We start from the raw sequence: 10,712 nt of genomic DNA, 5'->3' as shown, positions 1-10,712 counted from the left end.
TGACTTAAAAAGTCTTTTTAACTAACTCAACGACAAAATCAGAGAAATATGAAGCTTAAATAATTATTAAATATGGATTATAATTATTATTTTTATATTTCAAACAGATTAATTTAGAATTAGTAAGGAAATTTTAGATCTAAAAAAGGAAGACCAATCTAGGTCTAATTCTCCCCTAAGTACTTAAATTCTTTCATTTATTGCCTTTGAATTTAGTTAGCACATCAACCACTCAATTTAACATTTATTAACTACATTAATATAAGTCTGACACAATTAAACATTTAATGATGAAGTGTCATTATTTGAATATCGAGATATGATAAAAAAAAAGGAGGAAAATAAAAATCTAAGGATAAAAAATAAACTCACACTTATAGTTCAAATTTGTCTTAATCTTAACACTAAGTATTTATACTAATTATGTATGAATATGATTACAAGTAATATCTGATTTTGAGTCAAAGAAAGGGATGTGTTGTATATCTATGGCTTATTTTTATTCTCATATTTATCTTAATTTTAAATTATTAGAACATTTTTAGTTTAGTAAATAATATATAATATTTATTGTTTTATTTCAATTTTAAATTATTAGAACATCTTTAATTTAGTAAATAATCTATAAGACTTATTTTTACGGTTAACTTTTGTCCCGAAACTGATTTCATTTACAAAAAAAATCTTTTGTAAATTTTCATTTTCTTTCAATGATTCAATTCAATCACTCAAATTCTCCCGATAATTTCTTTATCAACATTTTAAAAAAATATTGTAATTTTTAAGCGAATTTTAATTGTGTATTTGTTTATTCTCGTCTATAATTACTTAATATTTATGTAATTATTATTTGACATTGTATTTTAAAATTTGTGAACTTCTAATTTTTGTTCTTTATATTTGTTCTTGCAGAAAAGAAAATCTTAATAATATTATGTCTCATTTATTATATTTTTTAATTTTCTTAAAACAATTCAATTAATACAACAAATATATTTGCTATTCAACCAGGATTGTAGACAAATTTTATATTTAATAACAACAAAAACAATATAAATTTCTACTTCAAATAAAGCCATTTGGTCGTTGTAATTCTTGGTTATTAAATGGTACCTAATATCCTTAAATGATATTTGGCAAATTGCTTATGGCTTTGCTTGTCTTTTTTCAAACTAAAACTAAGGGAGATTAGGACATGGGAAGCTTTTAGTTTTCGAAATTTGAAATTGAAAAAAAAAACGTTTTTATATCTTTTACATTTAATTTTTTTTGTATGATTTTTTTTTGAGAAATTTTATTTCTAGTTATTTGTTATCTATGAAATTCAAGATTATATTAATTACTCTTTTTATCAAAATATTATTATTATTTTTATCAGCGTCAAAATATTATTACATGTCTTCTACTATCTATTCCCTTTGTTTTTTTAACAAAATGTAATTTTAAATTTCATGATAATATTACTATTTTTTTCTAATTATATATTTAATTTATATATGGAGAGAAAAAAGCTAGTTATGCTAACAAAGAGAGAAAAATGTAATAACATGTAAATGTACATAGAAATAACAAGATTGATAGAGATATAATAAACAACTTACTTAAAACGGCAATAGAAGTAGAAAAATTAAATATTTTCCTTGAGTAAAAACAACCTTAAAAGTAACAAAGGAACGGAATAAATAATTTTCACGCGAGATAGAGATAAAATATAAATTGTGTAACTATTTTATAAAAAAACAAGAGAATTTATCATATTCTTATCTTGTAAAACAACATAAAAAAATGCATAAAAAGAAGAAACAGAATATTAACTTAAAAAGTGTTTTTTGAAAATGTTGTTTTCGTCAAATTTTCTACAAAAACATTTTTTAATGTAATAATAGTATTTCCTCCCTTGAAATGAAAATTTGAATAAAAACCAAATTTACTCTTATTAAATTATCTAATATAATAATCAATTCAAGATTTTAATAAAAAAAATGCATTATTCTTCCATTGTTTAGAAAACTTGTAGAAATATTCCAAGTAGGTGCTTCTTGCATATGAAAAAAAAAACTTTTATTAAATGTCCCCTAATCTACATATGCATTCATTTACAATAAGTAAAACCTTGTGTAATTGCTAAAATATTAAACCCATATAATTTTTTAAATTTTGTTTACCCATATAAAGTTAAATCTTTGAAATTTACCAATAAGTTGCAAGTATAAATATTTATCTTTGATTAAGACTTTCTATTAGAAATGAAATAAAGTAACTGAGTTAAAATAATCCAATAAAGATGATTAATCGATTTTTTTTTCTATAAATATCAATCATTATCAAAATCAATAAATATTTCGTATTTATAACATTTACCTTTCTAATAATATAATTCACTCCTACTAATAAAATATTAAATAAGTATCTTTATTCCAAAATTTGTATGCATTAAATATTTTGTAACATTTATGGATTAACCTTAAATTTGTTTATTGACAATCGCTTCCATAAACATAACATGTATAGATTTAAATTCATCATGAAAAATTAGTATGGATGATATAACTTAGTTATTTTATTATGAAACTAAATTTTTATGATGACATAAATCTTTATCAGGGTATAGTGTTGCATTTTGATTTCAATTCTTATATACACATCACTATTATGTAGTTTATGCCGATAAGAAAAAAAAACTTTTCTGTAGTTTATACATCTCTTTAGTTAACAATAAAATTAATGTTCCATTTGAAATTTGATTACATTTAAATTCTTTCATCTCTCCCTAAAATGTTGTTCTCTTGAAGGATCTAGAATATTTATAGAATCAACCTTACTTCTTTCTCATTCTCAATTTTTTTTATCTATATGCATTGGCTGGAGGCAAGAAAAATATAAATATACTATTTTTCACTATTTAGTGAAAGAAAAGAAAGTCCAACAAATACTCAATATTTTCCTCCATTTCAAGAAATTTTCACTACCAAACACATTGTTTTCCTGGTCCATAACATTAATTCAACAGTGTCCCACTTAATTTTGAGTGATGTAAACACAAATTCAATTCAACTCATTCCAAAAAAAAGTCCATAAACCAATACCAAGCACACACCAACAACAACAAAACCAACATTTATCTACAAAACAAAACCCAGCTTAAAAGCAAACACCACAATATTAAATTCTTTTCTTCTTTCTCACCACAACACATACCATACGCACTGCTTCATCTCGAAGAAACCAAGACAAGAAAAGCATTTCTTATTTATTTCTTTAACTCTGTTCCTCTGTTTTTCTGTTCTGTTTTCCTCTGTTACGTGCTGTCTCATCTTTCCACTCTGTTATTCACCGTTGCAGTCCAATCATCCAAAGAGGATCCGACCCATTTCACGTTTCCTCTCTCTATACGCGAATTCTCCTAAAAGCTGAACTCTTTTCGCATTTTCCTCTACTGGGTCACTCGCGGAATCGAGTAAAGAATAAAACTTTACCTTCACTTGATCTGGGGTTCTTCAGCTCCCATGGCGTCGTGCCCCGCGAACTCCGTCACCTATAACACCACCCTCTGCGCGTGCCTCCCCGGCCACGTGCTCCAGCGCGTCAGGAACACGTGCGTGCTCTTTGAGGGGAACTCCACCATCGCCACGGACTCCGGTGTCGACTACTACGCGCTCAGCTTACCCGAGACGCTCTTCGCCTTCGACACCATCAAGAAGTTCACGCAGTCGCAGGCTGTGTTCTTGGAAGCCACGGTTGTGATGCTCCTCTCGTGGCTTCTTTTCTGCTTCTTTCTGAGGTTCACGAAGCTCGGTGATGGAAGGAACGTTTGGTTCAACATCAGGTGGTGGATCAGTAGGATGGATATTTGCTTTGCCACCAGACACTGGCTGGTTAGTTTTGGCTTGTTTTCTTTCTTCTGTTATCTGGTTTTGTGAATTGTGGTTGTGCTTTAGCTTGCAATCCAATTTCATCCATATTTGTCCTGTTTTAAGGATAAAATTAAAATGCAGCTGCTTAGATATTTATGACATTGTTGTTAGAATTTAGAGTTTTGTTTTGGTGAAATAATTTAAGGAATTTATACTCAATTTAAAGAAATTTATTGATATTAATAATCTCTTAGTTAATCGACCGGCTGATGTGTTACTAATCAATGTCATGCAAAAAAAAACCTTTCACTTGTTAGTATATTTTTGAAAAATAATGCAAAATTCTAATAAAATTACTGGTGTTAACAAATTTTGGATATAAAAACGGAAGGACCTGATCTTAGCATTGAGAAATTTTTTTGGACTAAAATAGCTCAATTCGAAGTATGCTAACCAAAATTGCACTAATGTAGATTTTTATTAATTATACTAATTGTTAATGCAAATCTTTATTATTTTGCTTTGTAATGTTAATTATAATTCTGATTGAAGAACAACTTGAAAAGGGTATCTATGATTTTAGGCTTTTCTAATTGTTTTTTTATTGCTGGATTCACGTTTCTTAGTTGCTGGCATAAAAAAAAATGCATCTGTATGGTTCACGTGTATAGCTAGCAATTTTTTGTTCAAGAGTTACGACTGCTTGCAGCTGTTACTGAAGAATGAGCATTGCAGCACAGGCAATGCCTTGTTAACCATCTGACTGTTACATGTTGTTCTAGTGCGATGAGTTATTATCCTTTTGACACTATTATATTCTACCTATCAATGGGACACAAAACCATAGGCATATTGTTATTAACTTTGTGTATGAAAAATGCTTTATGGGGTGCTGTTTTTTTTTTTTTCATGTAGGATGATCAGAAAGTGGTCACCAAACGCAAAACAGAACTTGGTGGAGCTTTCTCCATAGCAAGTTGGATACTATTTATTGGATTATTTGCTACGTGAGTCTCCAGTGCTTACTTAGCCTTATTACACATTTTTCTTTTTGCTTGGTCATGTATCCCTTTTGACTCAATCTTCTATCAGGTTGCTGTACCAGATCATATCAAAGAGATCAATTGAGGTCCACAATATAAGAGCAACAAATGGACCGGAGTTAGCCTCTTTTATCAATGACATGGAGTTCAATATAACAACTGTCTCTAGTATGAGTTGTGCAAATCTACGGAATCTGGGAAATTTAGTTACTGGGGATCCTGGCTCTATCGACGAAAGAGTTGTTTCTCTGTCTACTTTAGCAAACTACAGTTGTTACAACTCAAGCACAGGGCCAACCATAGTCTTAAAGTGTAAAAACTGCAAGGTCCACTATGATCATATGTATATTTCATGGCAGTTTGTTGATCTGCCTAACAATCCTGCCACTGCTGTTGGTTTTGAGTTCAAACTCACTTCAATGGATATTGCAAAGAAACATTTGAGTTTTGTTAGTGGAACACTAAAGAATGGAAGTGATTTTAATGATAGCCCGGTTACATTCAGAGGAAACTTATCAAATATTTTGAAATTCAATTTGTTCCCTCGAATATACCATAATTTACATGAGCTAAAGCTCATACAGCCTTTATTTCACGAGTTCCTCCCAGGTTCAGTTTCTCGTGATACAAATGAGCTTCGAGCATCCCTTGAAAGTTCTGCTGATGGACTGATCAACACTACATTGTTTATCAATTTCCTCTCTGATTATGTCGTGGAAATCGATAGAGAGAATATTTTGGGTCCTGGTAAGTGTCCTTTGTGCGTGCTGTATATACAAGCTATATCTCTGCAATTATTCCATTATATTAGTTCTTGGCTTCCTTTCTTTTCCTCTTTGCAGTGCCCAAATTGCACTTTTTTCATGTAATATTGATTTTGGCTTCACTGTTAGCTACTTTCTTCCATTCCTGAGTGGCATTATCTCATTTGTAGTCAAGGTTCTAAGGTCTTTCATTCACAAACTAGATACTATCAGATGCTATACTGTCAAGTTCAACCACCGGATCCTTGAATAATTAATTCTTTGCATTCCAAATCTCAATTCTAAAATGAGAATAACTATATCTACAATCTGAATTATTAATTATCAACTTCTCAAACTCATAAGCTCTATGTTTTGTGCTGGTTTAGGCCTAATCAAAATTTGTAGATAAAAAATAGTAGGTTACTTAGAAATAGTTAAACAAGTTATGTAACCCCAAGTTTTCATTTGAAATATGCTGCGTCGTTGTTACAAAAAAACTGTCATGAATTAAGTATTTCGGAGACTATTACAATTGAGAATAGATTGAGCAACCTAACTCAACCAAAGTCATTACAAGAAGTACTTTGATCATATACCATCCAATGTGGGATCTTAGCAAAAAATATCTTCGCTAACCTGTTTGCGGTCATAACTGTGGTTGATTCACACTATTTATAATTCCATCTTTTTTTGCTTTCATGTGCAGTGAGCTTCCTTGCTGACCTTGGTGGCTTGTATTGTATTAGCATAGGCATCTTTTTCTACCTGTTGATACAGGTTCCCTTCTTATTCCTTTCTTAATATTATTCAGTTATGATTCCTTCATATTTCAAACTTTATGCTGCACATTTAGGACTTGATATTTTATGTTGTAGAATGTAGATCCAGGCTGAGATTGAATTATGCATTCAACAACATAACATCAGCATTTAAAACTACCATAGTTGGTGCCACTTATTAGGCTTTGTGAATAGTGTAATTTCTAATTTATTGGTGTGTATGGTAGTTAAAATTGCACATTTCAATGCAATTCAGCTAGACAGTGCTACTATCAACCGTGCAATAGATGTATGGTAGTTTTTTCCTGCTTCTTTTTCATCTATTCTCTTCAAATAAATTGAAAAGTCAAATAAACTTAATTTGTTGAATGAGGAAGAATTGAAGGAGCACTATTATTCTATTTTATTATTTCTTTGGAAGGTGTTTACTTTTTACAATTGACGTTATTATTTTCTTGAAGACTGTGAGCATTCTTGAGATTTTTCTAACAACACATCCCTGATATTTGATCATTGTGGATTTTCACTAGTTGTAGCCTTATTACATCATAGCTTCTTCATACTTACATTCCATATTGTTCTAACCTTCTATTGAATTAGTGTGAGTATAGGGTAAAGAAACTCAGAAATGAAGATAGCATTTTGAGGAGAATTAGAAATAGGCGTAAGGCTCAAGAGCATTGGGACAAAGTAATTTCTTTACAACTTGTTCAAATATCTTGTATATTTAGCATTAATTTCCTTTTCAAAAAAATTTTCAATCTTAATTGTTGAGTGGTATTACTGATATTTCATCTTTTAATCAGCTGAGGAAATATGTAATGTACACCTTTGGCTGTAAAGCACTAGAAGACAAGAAAAATGGCACCGGAAAGGAAACAGATTGTGGTGGATGTATGTTGCATTCAGTTCGTGGTAGTGGTTCATCAAATAAACGAAGGCTGAAAAGCAGAAGAGATTCTATAAGCTTTAACAAGAAACCTAGCTTACCTTCCAACAAGGTAATGCTTTTACATTGCACATCCGTGCGCTTTAATTTCTAAACTGGATCCTTCTTTTTTGGTTTTCTAATGCTCATTATTATTGATGTCACCTGCACTTTTTGGTAAGTCTAATGCAATTGATATTGGTTAGTGTCTAAAAGTCCGATCTCTAGAAGTGATCAAATGAACCTGCATTGTATTCTTTCCGTTTCCTCTCTTTAAGCTGAAAATATTGCATTATTATTATTATTAGGGTACACATGTTTGTCATTAAATGTAATCTAATACTAAATTTTTTGTAATAAAAGGCCACTCTGCTGCACTTTTGGCTCTTCATTTGGTAAATCACAATGTTACTATAATTTAAGATATATGTTGGCTGATTGTACCTGCCAAAGTATTACTTCTTGGCTTCTGGGTTTGCTTACAAAGTAATTATTCGCCAACTGCTTTCACTATTTCTATGATGAATTTGGGAACCATCTAGGTCCATGGGTAGCATGAAGGTAGCACACCAAGTTGATATCTTGTAAAACTTTAGTTGGTTTACCTTTTTGTGTCCTTTTGTTGGGTTACACCATTAGATTATGAGGTATCTCTCTTCCCCTCTTTCGATTTGTAGTTACTCCTAAGAACTTAAGCGGCTGAGGTGATATACTAGTGCCCGATGTAATATTTTTATGCCGGGGATTGCATCATATGTAAGGAGTGGTTACCATGAGCCAAGAGGAGTGAATCTTTCCCATTGCCATTGGATTGTAGTAATCAAGATTTCTTAAAAAGTCACATAAATTATGTTTTAGATTCCAGACTAATACACTGTTTTCAGTAGTATCCATTTGTCAAAATATGTTGCTGCTATCATCTCAGCTCATGGAAAGACTCCTCTCATTCCACATGTCATCTATGTATGTTATATGTAGTCAAAGCTATGTAGTTAACATGATTGTCTTTTAGCTAGTTTTTCTACTGAACATGATCATTTTTTAATTTTCATATGTTTTGTATTCCAGTCAGTGACCTGCAAACCGCTTGGATCCACTAACGATTCCAAACTGCATTCAGAAAATATGGGAAAGCAGCAGAATGTTGGTCCATGCAAGGATCCCCCTCAATCTCAACCTCAAGAATCTTCTATTATTGATGACAACTTCATTCCTCCTCCACCTTCACTAGGTACAAATTAAATTGAGTTCATCACAGCTTACTAATTATTAGGTGATATATTTTTGTTGATTTCTACTTCACTAAGTTTCAAAATTTGAAACCTAGTCTAAGTTCCACTTTCTCACCGTCATCAATGTTTTCCATGGCTTCACTTTTACTGTTGCTAATGGTTTTGCTACTCTTTTGTAACAATAGCATGGCGCACGAATTGCATTAAAATAGTTATACTATTATATTATGCATAACTTACTTGTAAACCTATTTCAATCCTTAACATAAATGCAACATTTATGTGTTACAATTTTATATACAAATTGTTTATCTGCTCTATAGCCTTTCCGAGTGTCTATTACCATCTGTTATTTTATGAAGCTTGTTTCTACTGTTTGAACAGCTACTCAATGATCTAAGAGAACCACTGGATTTCTGGGTTTTGAAAATTGTTAGTGCTTTTGCTACCTCTCATACATTAACTTTTATGAAAATGCTATGCAGAATTTAAGGATGGCTCTGAAATGGACTTGTCCGATATTCAGAAGAATCTGAAAAATTTGTACGAGTATAATGTCATGCTAAGGGACAAATTATTAGCTACACAGTCTCTGCTCAATTCTTCCTCATCTATCGTAAATAACAAGGAAATTTGAGTATCTTTGTAAACAAGAGTATTTATCAGTGTGTTGGTCAGATAGCTCCACGATTTTTACAAGCATGGACATTCTACAATGGAAGTTGATTCTTGATTGAAAACTGACCAAATGGGAGTAAAGATTGAGAAATCTTTGCAAAATACAAATGGAAGACTGCGCTGCATGGACTCTATAATTCCTGGCCAGACATTGCTTCCTACATTCAAAGCTGCTAAGTGTGGACTATGGATTGTGATTCACATTTGTGTGAGAAGAGGGGTTTTGGTTCTTTCATGTTAACTTATTTCCGTGTCAATATTCATTTCACATAACCTTGTACAGCCATTGATTTGTTTTGTACACAGCAGAGTAGCATGGAACTTTTGTTCTTACAGGCATTATTGTTGAGTCCTTCACAACATACCAATTCTTGGCTTATTTGACAAATTTCATTTTTGCATTTTATGATATGTAGAATAACTTCAAGAGTGATAATAATTTTGTCCTTTTTAATCTTTTATTCTCTAACAAATAGTCATACATATTCGGTAGATCTAGAATATTTGTGAGTTTGAAATGGATTTTTATCTATTAGAAGTAAATATGATTTAGAATATAGTTCATTGATACCAAAAAACATACATATAATGTATAAATAATAGTGCACAAGAGGAGTTGTTTTGAATAGAAGTACTTACACCAGAGAAATTATTACAACTGAATCAATCGAAAATAACAATTTGAATTGAAATTAATATTAATTAAATAATAACTTAATAGCAAACACTTTGAATTTTAGTTGCAAATGAGTATGATAAACTAGATGTTATTGAAATTAACGTTATCACTCAATGTAATTTTGATTCTTTGCTGGCCTACAAACAGCTGTGTCTATCTGTCCCTTCCCATCAATCAATGGAACATTCTTTTAAGATGCCATAGCTTGTATCAAGGGATAATACCAAAACAATAGAATGCCATGAGTATGGAAAATAACACTCGTCAGAGTTTTAAAATGAATGAATAAACAAACCAATATGACCACATAATGGTCGAGATCGTTGATACTTGATCAAGCTCATTTATAGAAGAAAGAAAATAATGATGATTTATCAACCAAATAGTATGGCCATGACCTGAAAAATACTCATTTGAAGAAAATGAACAACATTTAAACAGTAAAAAATGAAAGACTATTTGGTGAAATTCATCTAAACCAACTAAATATATAGATTTCATTCTTAAATTAATTAAACTTACATAAACATTAATCAATAAACGTGTAGAAAAGAAAGTGTTAGCAAATGCATCCTAACACTCTCTTTTTTCCTTTTGGGTGGATGGAAGTAATCCAATTTCACAAACCAACCAACAAAATAACCATTTCTATGTACACAAGAAAACCAACAGCAAGGATATTGAACCAATACACCATTCTTTAAATAGTGCATTATGGAATTGGCTATCATCGTCATATTGGTTTCCCCATAGATAACCTTTCAAACTATTCT

General features: G+C 30.9%; 1 protein-coding gene across 1 annotated transcript; it reads left to right on the top strand.

Annotated features, from left to right (window-relative positions):
- Window positions 1–3,038: 3,038 nt before the first annotated feature.
- On the top strand, window positions 3,039–9,714 carry LOC137824508 (uncharacterized). Its single transcript, XM_068630176.2, has 8 exons — window positions 3,039–3,875; window positions 4,770–4,861; window positions 4,947–5,644; window positions 6,350–6,420; window positions 7,023–7,112; window positions 7,229–7,423; window positions 8,419–8,581; window positions 9,068–9,714. Exons 1-8 carry the CDS (start codon window positions 3,507–3,509, stop codon window positions 9,217–9,219), a joined length of 1,830 nt encoding a protein of 609 aa, XP_068486277.1. The 5' UTR covers window positions 3,039–3,506; the 3' UTR covers window positions 9,220–9,714.
- The last annotated feature ends 998 nt before the right edge of the window (window positions 9,715–10,712 follow it).

Source organism: Phaseolus vulgaris, chromosome 8 (assembly GCF_051622355.1).
Source record: "Phaseolus vulgaris cultivar YP4 chromosome 8, ASM5162235v1, whole genome shotgun sequence".
In the NCBI taxonomy this organism is placed as follows: Eukaryota; Viridiplantae; Streptophyta; class Magnoliopsida; order Fabales; family Fabaceae; genus Phaseolus; species Phaseolus vulgaris.
Note: the sequence above shows the minus strand (reverse complement) of the source record. Positions and strands in the feature narration are given on the sequence as shown.